This window comes from Hibiscus syriacus, unplaced genomic scaffold (genome assembly GCF_006381635.1).
Source record: "Hibiscus syriacus cultivar Baekdansim isolate YM2019G1 unplaced genomic scaffold, ASM638163v2 tig00110987_pilon, whole genome shotgun sequence".
In the NCBI taxonomy this organism is placed as follows: domain Eukaryota; kingdom Viridiplantae; phylum Streptophyta; class Magnoliopsida; order Malvales; family Malvaceae; genus Hibiscus; species Hibiscus syriacus.
The window spans coordinates 2,514,676-2,533,217 of record NW_024062941.1 but is presented as its reverse complement, the minus strand read 5'-3'; the positions used below and the strand labels follow the sequence as shown (position 1 = coordinate 2,533,217).

General features: G+C 33.7%; 1 protein-coding gene across 1 annotated transcript; it reads right to left on the bottom strand.

Annotated features, from left to right (window-relative positions):
- Positions 1-339: 339 nt before the first annotated feature.
- On the bottom strand, positions 340-1,621 carry LOC120148822 (nuclear polyadenylated RNA-binding protein 3-like). Its single transcript, XM_039161827.1, has 3 exons — positions 1,454-1,621; positions 1,281-1,369; positions 340-1,203 (listed from the first exon to the last, which is right to left on the bottom strand). The coding sequence occupies exons 1-3, from the start codon at positions 1,541-1,543 to the stop codon at positions 477-479; spliced, it is 906 nt and encodes a 301-aa protein (XP_039017758.1). The 5' UTR covers positions 1,544-1,621; the 3' UTR covers positions 340-476.
- Positions 1,622-18,542: the final 16,921 nt, after the last annotated feature.

Genomic DNA, 18,542 nt, shown 5'->3' with positions numbered 1-18,542 from the left:
ACATTCCACAATAGCAAAATGAATGTTAATTATCCATCATTAACACTCATGGTTGCTTTGCTGATGCAGAAGAACAATCATTTGCTTTCACGGAATCGTAACTCTCGATTTCATAAAGACATATCTGATAGAATGCGTAAAGTAACTGTTTATTGCTATTTTATTTGCTAAAAAAATGTGAGAATGTTAGTAGTTTCCTTGCTTAAGTTAGCATAGTGTTTTGAGAAGCCTGAAATTAAATCCTTATACAAGATAGTACAGCATGAACATATAGGAGCCCCTTAGGCTACCAAAAATAAATCATTACCGTTTTTACTCCGATATTCGAATGTTACATCATCCAACCATACGTCTAAATTGGGCGAGGGTGTTACAACCAGAATTATGAAATCTTATGCATTATAAAATGAATCAAAGAATCAAAAACTGACATGCAAAAACAACAAACAAACAAACAAACAATACACTCTTGAAAACTATAGGTTAGTGATATCTATGATCACCTTATCTTCTCCAGTTCTCCTGGAGAATGACCTGTTATCTGGTATGCTTTTCTTCGATTGCTGCAGGTTATCAATCTTCGGTGAAATCAACCAATTGGAGAGGCTAGCATCCACTGCTATGTCTTGCAGAAGGGGCTTTGATTGTGATTGTGATTCTTCCTCTACTGCAACATTCTCCTTCTGCTTCGGGTTCACGCCTGCTCTAGCTTTGATGTCTTTCCACTGAGTTGTGTTTTCCACCGGATTCAGCACGGCACATAGATATTGGCTTCTCATCCTTGCATTTCCATCTGTTGAATCACATACTGACATTTGATTCTTCAAGTCGTCTCCCTTTGTTGAATCCATGTTTAGAGATTCAAATTGATCATCATCGTCATCATAATCATAATCATCATCTTCTAGATCACTTTCCTCATACACCATTTCATCTTCTTCATCATAGCTGTCTCTACAGTTTTGGTATCTATAGTTTCTTGGATAAACATTCATCTGCAATGAACTTGAGACACCATCTTCTCCTCCATTCTTTTCCTTCTCTTCTTCTTCTTCTTCTTCTTCTTCTTCTTCTTCTTCAACACTCTTTAAAAACTGGAACGTACTTGATTCTTCATCCGGAATCGGCTCATAGGTTTGAACATTCAAGTTAAAGCTCACTTTCTTCCTGATTTTAACACTCGATCTCTCCTTCGGCTTATTACTGCAATCAACATAGAAATCAAATACCTTTAAAGGTGCAATAAGAAACACTTTGATTTCAAAAAACCAGCAACTGACCTTAGCTGAGATTTTGAGACAAGGGAGTCTTCTGGGATGTCAACATTTGTGGAACTAGAGGAATCCAAGGGTTCATAGCTAACGAATCTCTGCAACAGCAGCCATTAAATATCAAGATTGGAAACTTTACTGACTCATTATCCAAAAACACACCAAAAAATGAAAAAACTTACTGAATCTGCAGGTCCAGGGAGAATCCGGTTGGCTGGTTTTCGACGTTTTCTTTTAGTAGAAACCCCAAAACAACCAAGGAAACACCCCATGGTAGAAGCACTAAAACGGGGGGAATCAGAAGAGATCCATGGAGAAAAAAGAAGAAACAAAGGAGAGTGAGAAACAACAAAAAGAAGTGAAAGGTGGAGCAACGAATGGGAAATGGGAGAGTGGGTTTTTTTAAATTTGAATTTTTTTTAGGCTCCAACGGTTTACGAAAAATAAGAACGTTGGAAGCTTTAATGATGATACAAGGGACTGGAGATGGGTTTGGAATATAATAAAACAACAAGACAAACAACACTTTTTTGTGACAAAACTTGATGGGAGATTGAGAGGGTCAACTTAAAATTTTAGAAAATTTAGAGGTTTAAATTAAAAAAATTAAATTTTTTAATGGTTCAGTTTACATTTTTTTCAGAAAACAATTAGGGTATAACTAAAAATTTTAAAATTATGAGAGGCTTAATGAGAATTTTAAAAAATTATAAGATGAATTTATTTAAGAAAATTAAAAAAATTAATATGAATTTCTAAAAAAAAATTTGGGGTCTAAATTAAAAATTTTAAAGGTTTAAACTATAAATTTTCAAAATTTTGGGGGACCATGGCCCCTACTAGTCTCCATTATCTTTCGCCACTGATTAGGGATGAATAAATTCGACTCGATTCAAAAATTTTAAAATAAAATTTGAATAATTAATTTTTTTAATAATTAGTAAATTAATTTTTTAGTTTGAGTTGATATGTATATATATATCGCATATGAAAAATAATAAGAAATATATAAGTATATAATATATGGTTATAAAAAGTCATTTAAATTATAATCAATTAGTACCCTAATATTATAAATATTTACAGATAAATTTAAATAGAAACACAAACGACTCAAATTTCATAAACTCAGCTCAACTCGAAAAATTTCAAATAAAATTTGAGTTATAAAATAAGACTTATCAATTTGACTAACTCGAAATTTTTTTACTCGTCTTAATCAAATACTTACCTCTAAGTCTTGTTGTTTGCATCTGAAATTTACATCTATCTATCTTCACTTCTCTTTAATGTTTGCTTCTTCTCCTTTTTTTTCTTTTTTTATCTTATATTAATTTAATAATGCTTATCAAAATTATATCTTCTAATTTTGAAATATAAAAAATATTTTATTATCTTAGACCAGAGGAGTTTATATGGATGGATATGGGGTGGGTCTAAATTATGTATGTTAGTGTCATTTTATATAATTGTTTAAATCTAGTTTGACTTAAAATTTAAAATTATATTTTTAAATGGGAAAAACTCTCGAGATAATGTTCTCGAAGAAATTATTTCACGAAATAATGCACTCCCAAGATTAATTGCTCGGCCGTAGGTCGCCATTCCTTCCCGGCAACCTTGCAGGTCGCCATGCCTTCCAGACGACATTATACGAGAGTTACGAGAGTTTGCATGAGCCATGCACAAGCTAGGGGTAGGTCGCCATGCCCTCCGGGCAACCTTGTCTCCATGCATGTGCCATGCACGATGTCCAACGGAGAGAGAATGATTGCCAACACTCCCACATAGGTCGCCATGCACGCCCGACGACCAAGTTTCTGTTCCCTCGTGTCATAGCTGCTCCCGTTGCTCCCTCTTGCCATGGCTTCGAGGCTGTCCCTTCCCGCTATCATAGTTGCATTGTTGCAGCGTAAAATCAGTTGCTGCATGCATCAATTAGTGTTGCATTATTGCAGCGTTCAACGGTTGAAAATTTTGCAGCCTTCAACGTGAATTATACAGCTCAAATTGATTGCATCTTACTAACCGTGCAAAGCTCATTATATATTGGATATGAGGGGTTTAGGGTAGAATCATAAGAAAGAAAGAAAATTTGGAGAGAGAAAGGAAAGGAAAAGAAGAAGAAGAAAGGGAGATAAAGGCTCAAACATCGTTCGTGAGGTAATTTTTTATTGTTTAATTTAGTTTATTATATGAAATAATTAGTTTGTTAGTTTAGGGTTTAGGGTAAAACAGAAATTTAGTTAATTAGTTTGTTAGTATAAATTATTACTTTGTTAGTTTAAGTTATATTATATTAGTTTGTTAGTTTAAGTTATATATTAGATTATATAAAAAAATTAGTTAATTAGTTTCTTAGTTTAAGTTATTAAATGTAAAAAAATATTTAATTAATTTGTTAGTGTGTTTAAACGTATATTAGGTTGTTTCTTGAAGTTTAAGTTATATTATAAAAAAAGTTAATTAGAGCTTAAGTTTGTTAGTTTGTTATTTTAACTAAATTATATTATAATAAAGAAATAGTTTATTAGTTTAAGTTATATTATAATATATTAGATTATATAAAATTAATTTGTTTAATTTATTGTTGTTTAAAGAAATATTTTTTTTACACATACAGACCATTATTATTTTTTGTCTACGTATAGATTGATTTGAAGAAATAAATAAGAAAGGAAAAGAAAGGAAATGAAGAAGGCATAAATATGGGGTAGTTTATTATTTTTTGTTGTTCATTTTTTGTTTTTGTGTATGTGTAAATTAGTTAGTTAGTTTATATTAGATTATATAAAATTAATTTGTTTAATTTATTCCATTTTAAAAAAACATTGTGTTTAAAAATATTTAGTGTTGTTTTAAAAAAATATTTTGTTTAATTTATATTAGATTAAGTGTAAATTAGTAAGGAGTAAAAAATGAATAGAATATAATCTTAAAATTTATAACAATTAATTAACAAATTTGTTTGATATTTAAAAAAAATAAAAATATTATCAAACTAATCATTATTATTAGTAATCATTACTAAATGATTTATGAAATTATCTTATCTAATTTTTTTAATATAAATTTATATATATTTTTATTTGTAGAGAAAATGAGCAACAACTTTTTCACGATTGTCCATTATAATGGACAGATTATGGAAAATGAGGTCGGAGTTATTTTTTAGTCTGAAAAACTAATAAATATGATGTTAAAAAAACATCACATTTATAGAAATGAAGGAGAAGATAGAAAGAAAAATTCGAGTTGCAGTGGATGGTTTGAGGTACAGATTTATGATATGTCCCAACCCAGTCGGATATGTTGCAGTTCCAATTGAAGAAGATGATGATATTAGAACCATGATTGGATTACATGAGTCAACCAATATAGCAGTTATTGAGTTATTTGTTGATGTGCGTAACATATGTGATGTTCCTGGGTCATCAAGAGATGTGGCTCAAAATTCATCTGAAATGGCTTTCGATTGTGAGTTTGAGTACCCTACATACAGGTTCCAGAATAATTTTATGGAACTATTAGAAAGTGGAAATGAAGTCGGAGGGACATCTACAGCAGCAGAGTATGATACGAGAAATATGCCGGAATTGGCTGTTGTTATTGATGTTGAAAATCGATGGGGAGAAATTCATGATGATTCAAGCGAAGTTGAAGAAACCGAAGAACCCATTTTGGTCGACGATGAAATTTTTTTCGGTGGAGGTGCAATTGATGAAGTTCCGACACCGTATGAAGCTACTCCTCGCATGTACGAGATAAACTATGATGCGATGAGGGCACCTGAATTCCCATACATGCCACATTTACCTCCGTACCAAATGATTGAATCATTCGATAATTCTGGTGAATTTTCATTTGGGAAGTAATTCAGAGGAAAAAATGAAGCTACGCTGGCGATTAAAGAGTACTGCATCAAATGCCAAGTTGATGTCCATGTTGCAGAGTCAAACCAGAAAACCTATACGCGAAGTGTGTAAAATATGGCCCAGAGTGCAAGTGGAAGATCAGAGTGTCAAAAATCAAAGGCACGATGTTTGGGTCATCACGAGGTACAATGGTCATCACAAGATCACCGACTATTGGATTCTAATGTAATATGCGAATACGTAAAGGCGATGGTTGAAAAGGATCCAAGGATATCTTGTTCAGTGTTAGCTGCTTCTATTCGAAGTCAATTTGGATATCAAGTAAAATATGGCAAGGTGTGGAATACGAAGATGAAGGCAATGAAGCTGACGTATGGAGATTGAGATACATTGTACAATGAGCTACAACATTTACTACAAGCAATGAAGCGATTTATCCCAGGAAGCATAGGGAAGTCTCAAACCATGCCCGTATATGACGAAGAAGGTCAACTTCTTCCAGGGAAGAAAATATTTCATAGACTATTTTGGGCATTCAAGGTATGTACTGAAGGATTTCCATTTTGCAAACGTATGATCCAAGTAGATGGTACGTGGTTGTATGGTCAATATAGGCATATACTTTTGATGGCAGTTGCGCAAGATGGTAAGTGAAATATCTTACCAATTGCATTCGCTATTGTTGAGGGATAGACAACAGAGGTTTGGGATTTCTTTCTGACCAATCTACGTTAATATGTCGTTCATGAAGATGGAGTTTGCTTGATATCCGATAGAGGAATGGGTATTTTGGCGGCAATTGAACGACCAAGAAGTCGTTGGATACCTCCGTATGCATATTCGATATTTTGTATCCATCATATTGGCAAGAATAGTATCAATAAGAGAAGATTGACCATCTCTTCTTCCAAGCTTCTTTCTTCTCGGCGTAACGAAAGAACTAGAAACCCCTTCTAAGAATAGGAAAAGGACAGCTTCAATCTATCTGTCTATAAGAAGGTTAAGAATGTTTCAGCACAACTAGGGGAGATATTTACATAGAAGTATTTACAGAAATCGGAATGAATAAGCCCATTCCCTAAACGGAATAGACAGAGACGACAGAATTCGAAACTGTCACATTCTGTGAAGCCTTTCCTCGGGTTCGTAGAGTCGGGTTTCCCGTTTACCCACAACGGAGGAGCCGCCCCCACCAGGCAGGCGGCCACGGGCTGCTGGCCCCATCTCTCCTAAACTTCCCTCGGTCTTCGGCCCGAGCTGTATAAGGCAGAAACTCGTCCCATGTACGGTTCGGAGGCCGAGAGTTTCATAACGCGTATATTCGTAGCGAGATAGTCAGCATGGGTAAGTTTTATTTTCAATATTTATGCATTTTTTATGTGGTTTTTTAATTGCAGTTTAACACAATATATTATGAAACAGGATACGAACTACGTCGACCAAATTTTTACAAGAGATTGGAGAATTTGAAGGTATTTTACGATGATCAGCGTGTTTGGAAGTGTGCTTCAAAAATACCGCGGGAAAAATGGTCGCAAGCATACGATGAAGGTCAGAGATACAGACATATGACCACAAACCTTGCTGAGGTCATTAATTCAGTACTAAAAGGTACACGCCATCTCCCAATAGCGAGTGTGGTGAAAGAGACGTACTTTAGATTGGTTAAGGTTTGGTCGGATAAAGGCAAGGAAATTGAGAGTCTCATAAATAGAGGTAAAACTTGGGCTCCTACAGTGGTGGAATCAATAGAAGCAAATGAGTGATTGGCAACATCAATGGTTGTTCATAATTTCGAACGATTTGGTCATACTTTTATCATGTCATGCATACGCCGTAACGTCAGAGGAGAAGACCAAATATTTAGAGTTGATTTACGACACAAATGGTGTGATTGTGGTCGTTTTCAGGCATGGAAATATTCATGTGCTCATGCAGTTGTTGCATGTATGTATGCTGGTGTAAGCGCATACACTTATGTTGATGAATGCTTTCACTTACGTAGGATATTAAATGTCTACAGCTATGCGTTCAGACAGATCCCGAATGAATCATATTGGCCCAAAAAGGATCATGACGAATGGCTGCCAAATCCAATGCTTCGCAGAAGTCCAAAGGGTCGACCTGAGTCCACTCGTATTCATACCAGTATGGATTTCCATGCTAGAGAGAGAGGTCAAGCAAATAGATGCGGATTATGTAGGGGTGAAGGCCATTCAAAAAAACGATTGTCCTAATTTACTAAGATATAGGCCTCATCATTAGTAATCATATATGTATTTCTATGTATTTATCCGGATTTAATTTTGTAATGATTTATAATTCGAGGACTTGAACAGATTTGAATGGATTCAATTAACCATATTTTTGTTATATAACTAATACCTATCCATGGAACACTTGTTTGGATTATAATAATGATATGATTTGATTTAGCAATGATTTGATAATCATGATTTAATAATGATTTTATATTTAAAATTATAATAATTATTTAGTCATGATTAATAATAATGAAATTATTATTAATATTTAATGATTTGATAGTAATGATTTAGTAATGATTAGTAATAATTAAATTATTATTAATATTTAATGATTTGATAGTAATGATTAGTAATAATGAAATTATTATTAATATTTAATGATTTGATAGTAATGCTTTGGTAATGATTAGTAATCATGAAATTATTATTAATATTTAATGATTTAAAAGTAATGATTAGTAATCATGCAATTATAATAATGATTTGATACTAATGATTTAATGGGGTGATAAATTATTATATTTTCACATTGAAGTTGAATTTATTTAATTTTTGTCGATAAATTATTCGAGCGGACTTTTTAAATAGAGGGACCTAATTGATATGACATTTATAATTTGAGGACTTGAACAGATTTAAATGGACGTATGGTGCAATTAACCATAATAATGATTTAGTAATAACCATTATAATAATGATTTGATAATAATGATTTAGTAATTATTATTAATAATGATTTATTATTAATATTTAATGATTTTATATTAATGATTAAGTAATGATTAGTAATAATGCAATTGTAATAATGATTTAATCATTAATAATGATTTAATTTGTAACAAATAACAAATGAGTTTACAAGTGTAGACTACTCGAATTTATTAATGATTTCTAAGTATTTAATGATTTCATACTAATGATTTAGTAATCAAGTTTTTTAAAGAGATCTGAGCGTTAACCATTTAATTTTTAGCAAATAACAAATCTATTCATATTTAAATCAAAACACATAGGATTTTTTAATAATTATATAATTTAGTAATAATTTGATAATATTTGACAATAATGATTTAATAATGATTTTAATATTTAATGTACTGATGATTTAGTAATGATTTGATAATAATCATTATAATAATGATTTAGTAATAATTATTTTAATAATGATTTGATAATAATGATATTAATGATTTAATAATGATTTAGTAATTATTATTAATAATGATTTATTATTAATATTTAATGATTTGATACTAATGATTATTAGTAATGAAATTATAATAATGATTTGATACTAATAATCATTATAAATATGTCGAATTTGTTAAGGTTAAAAAAACTAGTCTAATTTCAATACTTAATTTGTAACAAATAACAAACGAGTTTACAATTGTTGTCGATGTCAATGTATTGTTGAATGATAATGTCGGGGCGGGCGTTTGATGCGTTGTGGCCGTTGCGGTTGCTCAGGAGTATGGTACCCATCCTCCTTATTCATTGGGGGCATTTGAACTGCCATTCCACCAGTTTGTGATTCCATCCCACTTGCAAACGTTGACTGACAAATACTGGTATTTGACATCATAGATGTCATGTGTTCAAAGTCAAACGTCGACGCAAACATGGAAGAGTAGATGGGTGCCTCAGGCTGCACAAAATCTGGTATGTATGCCAGGACAGTAGAATCATCAAATGTGTGATGCAACGATCTTGTATCGCCGAACGGTTGTGGTGCGCTATTATTCACATCGGTCATTTCTGCTTCAGGTTGTTGAGATGAACTCTCACTCACACTCGGTAGAGAGTATTCAGCTTTACCAAATCTTTTCTTAAACCTCAAAAATTGTCGCCTCTCTACCATTGGTCTCAAGAACAGCTTTCCATTATCCCAAAAATAAGCAAGGTAAGTCGAAGTCTCAAAATTAAAGTCATCGTCTTGAATGACGTCAAGAATTGGCATGAATGAAGCCCTATTGTTCCAAGCATTAATGTAGGTTGCATGCTTCTCAACCCAATTAACATTTTCTTTACGAAGACCATCAAATTTGTGCAGGTGGTCATGCGTCTCAACCCAATTCACCTGGCGATGACCATCTAAGTTTTGGAGGAGGTCATGATCCCATAGACTCCGCGGAATAGGTTGGTGGAAGTGGAATTGTCTCAGCACTCTATCCCCAAATTGGATCTCAACAAAAGCAAAATTGATCAATGGTGTAATAGCACACCAATATTGAAACCCATCTAAAACATCGTGCAACACCAATGCCAAAATTTTTTCATTCATGTATGGTTTCCAATTAAACTGTAAAATTAAAATAACAATATAATTGATTTAAATCAAATAATATAGTTAATTTAAATAATAATTAATAATAACAGATTATACATACCTCCTTTTTGGCCTTAATGTCGATCTTCAGCCTGAACTCTTTAATGTTGTTGTGTACCAACCTCGTGCCTTCTATTTTATGCCTCCATCTGTATATCAATCAAAACAAAAATATGACCATTTTGTTCAATAATTTTAATCAAAATAAATATTTTTATAATTGATATTTTATATTAAAATAGAGAATTCATATTACCTTACGGTAAGTGGAAAGTCAACCACAGTCCGACTAATCGGTGTCAAAAATGGAAGTCTATGTCAATCCCATGATTGTAGCAGCAACAGACATCCACCGATTTTTGTTGTACTATTATCATTCACGACTAATACGCCTTGCACATCTCACGATACAAGAATGCTAATATCGCCGATCCCCAGCTATATTATCTACTATTCTCAAAATTTCTTTAAAAAAAGATACTGAGTGTGAACATAACTACCGGATTTATCCGGCATCAAATTTCCCCCAATCAACTGCAATATATATGCTCGTGTTGCATATATAATTTCGTGCTCCGTACTATTTGGTTGAAGCTGAAATTCATTCTTCAATCATGACAACTTCACACGCTACTCTCTACTGGTGGTACGGGCATTTTCCCAAGAAACAAGCTGCAAAGTTGTGCCACATTATTAAACTCATGTGACATTACCACCGGCATCCCATTTGTTTGGACCCCGAGTTGCATTGCCACATCCTCCAGAGTTATCGTACATTCGCCACACGACAAATGAAACGTGCTTGTTTCTGGTCTCCAATGTTCAATCAACGCACTGATCAAACCTGGGACCAACTTGTAATCTCGCACAAATGTTACATACCAAAATTCAGCCTCTTGCAAGTTTTCTTCTATCAATCGATGTAGCTTGGGCACTTTATGTAGCCGAAGACGAAAGACTCGCTGCTCGTCCTCCTGCAATTAAATATTTCAAAAAAGTTACTACAATCATAAAATAATATTCAAATATTTATTAATTATAATTCATTAAACAAATCTTTTATTCACCATTATTCTCAAATGACTTGAAATATGTTCATTGTCAAGTCTCAGCAGTGGAATTTGGTCAACCATTGGAATGAATCTGTAAAAAAATTAAACAACAATATTTAAAAAATCATTTAATATAATCTAATATAAACTAACTAACTAACTAATTTACAACACAACAAAAAAATTTAATATAATAACTTATAATATAATAAACTAACAAACTAAACTTTTTAAAATATAAGTTAAACGTAAATGCTAAACCCTTAAACAACTAATAAAATATTATTTTATATAACTAAAACTAATAAACTATTTTTTCATTATAATATACTACTAATAAACTTACTAACTAATTTTTATATAATATAAATTCAACAAACAAATATAACTTAACTATTTAACTATCACAAACTAATTAAATATTTTTTTATATAACTAACGACTAATAAAACAAACTAATTAATTATTTTTTAACTATATAACTATCAAACATACTAATTAAATAATTTTTTATTTCTGTAAATATAACTTAAACTAACAATCATATAACCCTAAACTAATAAACTAATTAACTGATTTTTGTTTTACCCTAAACCCTAAACTAACAAACTAAAAAATTATAATAATAAACTAATTTAAATAATAAAAATTTACCTCACAAGTGCCTTATCTCCCTTTCTTCTTCTTCCTTTCCTTTCTCCCTTTCTTTCTTTCTCGGTTGCAATCTCTTTTCCTTTTCTTCGACTGCAATCTCTTCTCCTTTTCTTTCTTTTATGTTCTCACGTTAACCACCTCCCATATATAATTTAGGTGTCACTGGCTGCCTCAATTATTTCACCAATAATTGTGCAATTCACGGGTTGAAATGGTTCACATGCATGCATCAATAATTGCTGCATGAAGCAGTTGATTTCACGTTGTAATTGTAGCTATGATAGCTGCAGGCAGCGGGGAGCAGGAGGGGACGACATGCAGCGGGGAGCAGGAGGGGACGTGCAAGAATCTCACATGGCGACTATGCATGGCCATGCAAGCGGAGACAAGGTCGCCTGGAGGGCATGACGACCTACCCCTAGCCCGTGCATGGCTCATGCAAACTCTCGTAACTCTCGTATAACTCTCGTAACTCTCGTATAACTCTCGTATAAGGTTGCCTGGAAGGCATGGCGACCTACAAGATGATCCCTAGGAGTGCATTAGCCAGGACAGGGACATTGCATTTATTTAGATGATCCCTGTAGGAAAATTTACCACTCCTATCACAACCCTTTCTCTCCAAAAGCTGATGTGAGCTGAAAAATAAGCTTGCTAGGTATGGTACCTGGAAATGATAATAGATGTTATGCAAGTCAAAATATACAAGAGAATGAATACATGCATTTGATAAATTCAAAATGGAGCAAATATTCAGAAACAACTCTGGCAAGAAAATCAATACCAAAAATCTCAAGGTACAAATGTGTGTGAAGATCAAATTATTAATTTTTTCTGACATAAACAGTGTATACAGATGTTCATTACCTAGCCATTGTACCTTTGTGCCAAGCCACAAAACACACTAGACCCTTCCAAGGGAGGGGCATGCCCCTAGGCGTGCTTTTTTGTAAGGCAATAAGCATAAAAAAGAAGCCAGTTCGATTGAAGTTCTCTCCTATCTCTTCTATAAACCGTACCATTATTAGTAAAAAGGGATAACATAAAACTCTCAGCTACTCAACATTTAAATATTCAACTTTTGGAGAGAAAGGGTTATGTGATAGGAGTGGTAAATTTTCCTACAGGGATCATCTAAATAAATGCAGTGTCCCTGTCCTGGATATTGCAGTGGCAAACTCTCGTAACTCTCGTATAACTCTTGTATAATATTGGGAGTGCATTATCTCGTGAAATAATTTCTTCAATAACATTATCTCGAGAGTTTTGCCTTTTTAAATGGTTCTCTCAATTTTATTTTTCTATAACTATTGGTATCCGATCTATTGATCGATTGATTCGGATCGAGTTATGCAGTGGCGAGGACGATACCCCAATCCAATTTGTTCCAATCGCAAATGCCAAGATTCAAACTCTTGATATTATTTAAGGAATCTAATATTTTATTTCACTAGACCAACTGATTGTTGATGATTATATCAAATTTATTTATATTGGTTTTTAAACATCACTTCTAATTTTTTCCTTTTACTAGTATTATAACCTTTTTATTAAATTTTTTAACATAAATAAATATATATATTATATTTATATTAAATATAGTTAATTTTTATAGGATATAAATTATATAATATAGAGAAAATAAAGAAATATAACATGGTTTTGACGGCTGAATTGCTCGTGTGAGGCGTTGGATATAGGATTTTAACAGAATTATTTTTTTAGATAGTATGATCGTTACAGTAATAGGGAAGACGCCGTGAACACAATGCATTCTCCCTTTTTTACACTATGAAATGCCAATACTGTCAACACTACGAAAGGAACAAAGCAAGAGTCGAACTGTGATCGCTGCATCTTCTTGTATTTCTGACGTCTTCCGACAAGCACCGTAACAACCAATTCGAGCCAATTATTTTTTTCACCGCTCCACACGAGCAATTTTGCCGGTTTTGACATGGTATGATTCGTCAAACAGTCCAGACTCCACTGCCTTTCGTCTATATCTTCGCTTACTGCTGCCATCGTTGTTGTCTGAAGATCCTGTCATTGTGTTCCTTTCTTCCGCTGCTTCACGTTTTGAATCTGTTCGATGAAATGCCTGAATAAGTTGTAGTTACAGTCTACTAGTTACAAAGGTACAATAATCAAAGGTAATATTTGTTCTTGAAGCCACAACTGCACTTAGTTAACATTGTTATCTTCTTGGAGAAGATGTTTAAGTGTTCTTGTTGAAGAATTCAGTTTCTTGGTGTTATTATTAACGATTTTTTTTTTCTTGGAGAAGGTTTTAAGTATTATGGTTGGTGATTTCTATTTTCCTTAGAAGATAAATAAAATATATCTCGATTTTCTTCTATATTATTTTCTTATTTTTTCAAATCCTTTATTAAAAATCAACTCAAATCGTGACAATTGGAAATCAGAAAAAGGTTTTATGATCCACTTACAAGTTGGGTAAACTAAAAATATCATAAAAAATGATTGAGATCTAGCCACCAGAATCAAATGAATCGAGTTTTGAAGAAAACCAAGAGGTTTACCAAAATGGTAGGAGCAGCAGAAAGTGAGCTGGGAAGACAGATTTAATACTTTGGAGAGGAGGTCAGAGGAACCTAGAGGATACCTGCAAAGGATCTTGGATTTGATAGCCAAAAGTGTAAATGAAATTGAGCAGACAACTTTGAGTAACCTAAAGCCAGAGAGGATCATGGGCAAACATGAGGGTAAGCAACCTTTACAAGTTACTGTCATTGATGAGCATGAGAAATACTATTTCAATCATAGTGAACCAGAGTTATTATCCTCTAAACCTATGATAAATCATCAGTTACCTCAGGATAATCAAAAATCTAAATGGAGAAATTGTAACACCCCTAAAACCGGTCTTGTAATTTTTCAACTTTCGATGATCATAAAATTATTTTCTTTCTCTTTCGATATTTGAATCAAGCTTTTAAATAAACAAGTTTAAGTTTAGAATAAATCCTAAATTAATTAGGTTAATTTCAAAATTCTTCGTATAAGGACCAAAATGAAAGAAATGAGAAACTTGTATCTTGGAATGTGAGAAAAGTTCGGAAACCCTTTCAGGTGCATGTTTCTATTAAAGGACTAAAGCCTTAATTTATCCAATTTTCTTTAGTTGATGATTTATCATATAGGTGTCATTGATATTTTTTTAAAGTCATTTTATTAATTAAAATAAAATGCATTTTTTACACCATTTTGAATCGCGTTCACGTTAACTTCAAGGGGAGAGAGAGAATTCATTTTTCATCGTCAACCTTTATTTTCTTCACCATTTTTGAAACTCTTTTTTTTATATAAGAAGAGGCATCGTTAAAAACCCCCTTCATAACCGTTAAGCTACAAGGTATCTTAACGGGCACAAGAAAGAGGAAAAGAGTGCCCAAAATTTATTAATATAAACATAGAGTACAACCTAAGAACATCTCCCTATATTACAACTTTTCATAGAAAGCTACACCTAAAGTAGGAAAGAAAACAAATACTCTAATCAAACTTCTACAAACAGAATACACTCACAACAACCTTCAACCAATTCCCTTCTTAGCTAAAGCATCAACTTCCCAATTACTGCTTCGCTTCACAAACCTTAGCATTACATTTGAATCCAACACACACTTTGCTAATTCTTTAACCAGATTGCTAAAAATATTAGGGCATAAGTCTGGGAATTTAATCAAATTCAGAGCAACCATAGAATCAGACTCCAAAATAAGACGCCCCTTAACTTTCCACTTCGAGGCTAAAAACAATTGCAACCCTGCTTGAATAGTTTTTAGTTCTGGCAGAACCGGTGGACCAGGTCCTAACGTAATCGAAAAAACACCAGCTTATTGCCTTATAAATCCCTCAGCAACCCATCGATACCACTGCACCTCCAATCACAACCCATCGCTCCATCAATGTTAGCTTTAAACTAACCTAAAAGGGGAGGACACCAACTTGTGAAAGTTGCAAAATTCTTCAACTTGCCCTTGTGCACATCTGCTAGTGTGAGATCCCCTACCAGAAGATCAAGAGTAACTGAAAAACCAGACTTCTTCACCAAAAACCAAGCAGCCACCCTATATCTAACCAAAAAACACAGATAGGTTAGATCCAACCTTCCATTTTCAAAAACTAAGTTATTCCTGCATAATCAGACAGACCACATAACTGCTCCTGGAATAAATTTCCAAATCTCATATTTTGGAACTAAATCAGCCCACACAAAAATGAACTCATTATGACAAATTGGCAAAGTTGAACAAACACTCCACATCCTCAAGAATCTCATCCAAACTCCCTAAACAATTCTGCAAGAAAAGAACAGATGACTAACCGATTCAACATCTGAACCATAAAATGGACAAAAGGGATCATCGATTCCGCTAACACCCCTCCTAATTAAGGCTAACTTAACTGCCATCTTTTGGTGAAAAATCTGCCATAGGAAAATTTTAACTTTAGGAGGAGCCAAACCAGCCCAAACAAACTCCGACCAAAGCGAATTCGGAACCGAAGAGCTTGACACTGCTTTAATGGCTGATTTTACCGAGTATATTCCTTCACCATTCACTCTCCACACATAGCAGTCATCATCACCTACTCCCACACTCACTTTTTCCAATATCGAAAGCAATTCATAAATAAGTAAGCAACCCAAATTCCTTCTCATTCGAATATCCCACATCCATCTTCCATAAGTAAGCAACCCAAATTCTGCTATAACTTCATCTTTGTTAATCGATAAAGAAAAAAGCCTAGGAAATCTCAACCTCAGAGGAAGGTTTTCAATCCATTCCAAAAATGAATAGAATTTCTTTCCCTACTTGCAGCACCAAAAGGTTGAGGAACCCATTGCTAAAATTATCATTTGACCAGAAATTATTAAAAACACCCTTCCAAAGCCAAGAAGATTGGGTGTACAAACTATTTCTCAGCCATATCTCCCTTCTATCAAATTTATACTTTGAGCAAACCATCTTTTTCCACCAAGTATCTTTCTCACTCCCAAATTTTCAAACCCATTTACTTAAAAGAGCTTTGTTCATAAGCTTTAAGTCATTGATCCCCAACCCTCCAAACTCCTTTTATTTATAAACTTGCGACCAGTTAACCCAATGAACTCTATTCTTCTGTGAAGTACTACCCCATAAAAAAATTTCCATAACAGAATTCAAACATCTAGCAACTTTAGAAGATATTTTAAACAAAGACATATAGTATATTGGAAGCGTCGTGAGGACATATTTGAAAAGCACCACCCTTCCAACAAGTTAAAGTGTTGAAGCTTTCCAACCAGCCAATTTCTGATAAAAGCTGTTAATAATCAGCTCCCATAAAACTGTCGAATTCCTCTTAAATCCAAGAGGGAGCCCGAGATACTCCGTCGGAAAAACATCTGCTCTACACCCAATAGACATTGCCCAGTCATTAACAATCAATGTCTCCAATTTGACCCTAAAAATTTTTCTTTTCGAAAGATTTAACTTCAAACCTGTGCACATCTCAAAAACAACTAAAATCCTCTTAACATTCTTCAATTGACCTTCATTCGCTCCACAAAAAATAATTAAATCATCAGCGAATTGCAGATGAGATAACATTAGATTCAACAGCTCTCTGACTAAGTTAAATAGCATAGGCGATAGACTGCAACCCTGACGTAAACCCCTTGATACGTTAAAACTTTCTGTTGGAGAGCCATTGACCAGGAAAAAAATAGTAGAGGAGGAAATACACTCGAAGATCCAAGAATGCCATTTCTGTCCGAAACCCATGTACTCCATAATCTTCATTAAGACATCCCAATCAACTGAATCATAAGCTTTCCTAAAATCCACTTTGAAAGCGATACCTCTTCTACCTTTCCTCCTCCAATAGTCGATGGCTTCATTTGCGATAAAAGAGCAATCACAAATTTGTCTCCTCGGGATAAATGTGAACTGTTAATGACTAATCAGTGAATCTAAGCACAACCTTGGCCTCAATGAAAGAATTTTCGACAAAATCTTATATAATCCCCCCACCAAGCTAATAGGCCTATAATCTTCTATTCCAACCAGATTTGACTTCTTTGGGATCATAGTAATAAACGTATGATTGGCACATTTTTGCAGTTTCTTTCCCGAGTGAAAATCCTCAAAAAACTTCAAGATATCTTCCTTAAGTGAAGGCCAGAATTTTTTGAAAACCCCATGTTCAATCCATCCGGACCTGACGCCTTGTTACTGTCTAACGAATTAATAGCCTCCCAAACTTCCTCCTCTGAAAACTTCCTTTCCAGCAGTAAGCATTGATTCTCTGATAAGTACTTGAAAGGCAAATCAAAATTCAATACATCCAACGTAGGCTTTAAATTGTAGTTTTTCTTGAAAACCCCTCTGACATTAGTTTTTATCTCATTAGGATTCGAAATAACCTTGCCATTCACTTCTAATATCTTCAGCCCATTTATTTTCCCCCTATTTGATGATCACTGATAGAAATACCGAGAATTTTGATCCCCATCTTGAATCCATTTCGCTCAAGATTTTTGAAACCAAATATGTTCCTCTTTTTTGTACATCGACCACAACTCCTTCTTGGCTTTCGCAATTGATTCCATCGACACCTGAGCAGACCCCTGTTGGACTGTTTTCTCCATTTCAGAAATTGAATTTTCCAGCCTCACAATCAAATTCGGCAGTTTCAGATGATTATTAGAGGATCAAAATTTAATTGATTTCTTTAATTCCTTTGGCATAAATTCAATTCCTCTGCTATTAACCTTCTTCACATCCTTAATCTTCAACTCCATCATCTGTTGGAAACCCTCCTCTTCCATAATGTAATTGAATAATTTGAAAGGCTTCAGACCCCAATTAACCTCTCTTTTCTCTAATACCATTGTATTGTGGTCCGATAAGGACTTCGGAAGTAGGAGCTGATCAATATATGTAAACATCGACAAAAAATCTGCATTCACTAAAAATCTGTCCAATCTAACAAATGTTGGATCATACCTATTATTGCTCCACGTGAAATTACCACCCATCATCGGCAAATCCATCAATTTTGCCTGAAATACAAAATCCCGAAAA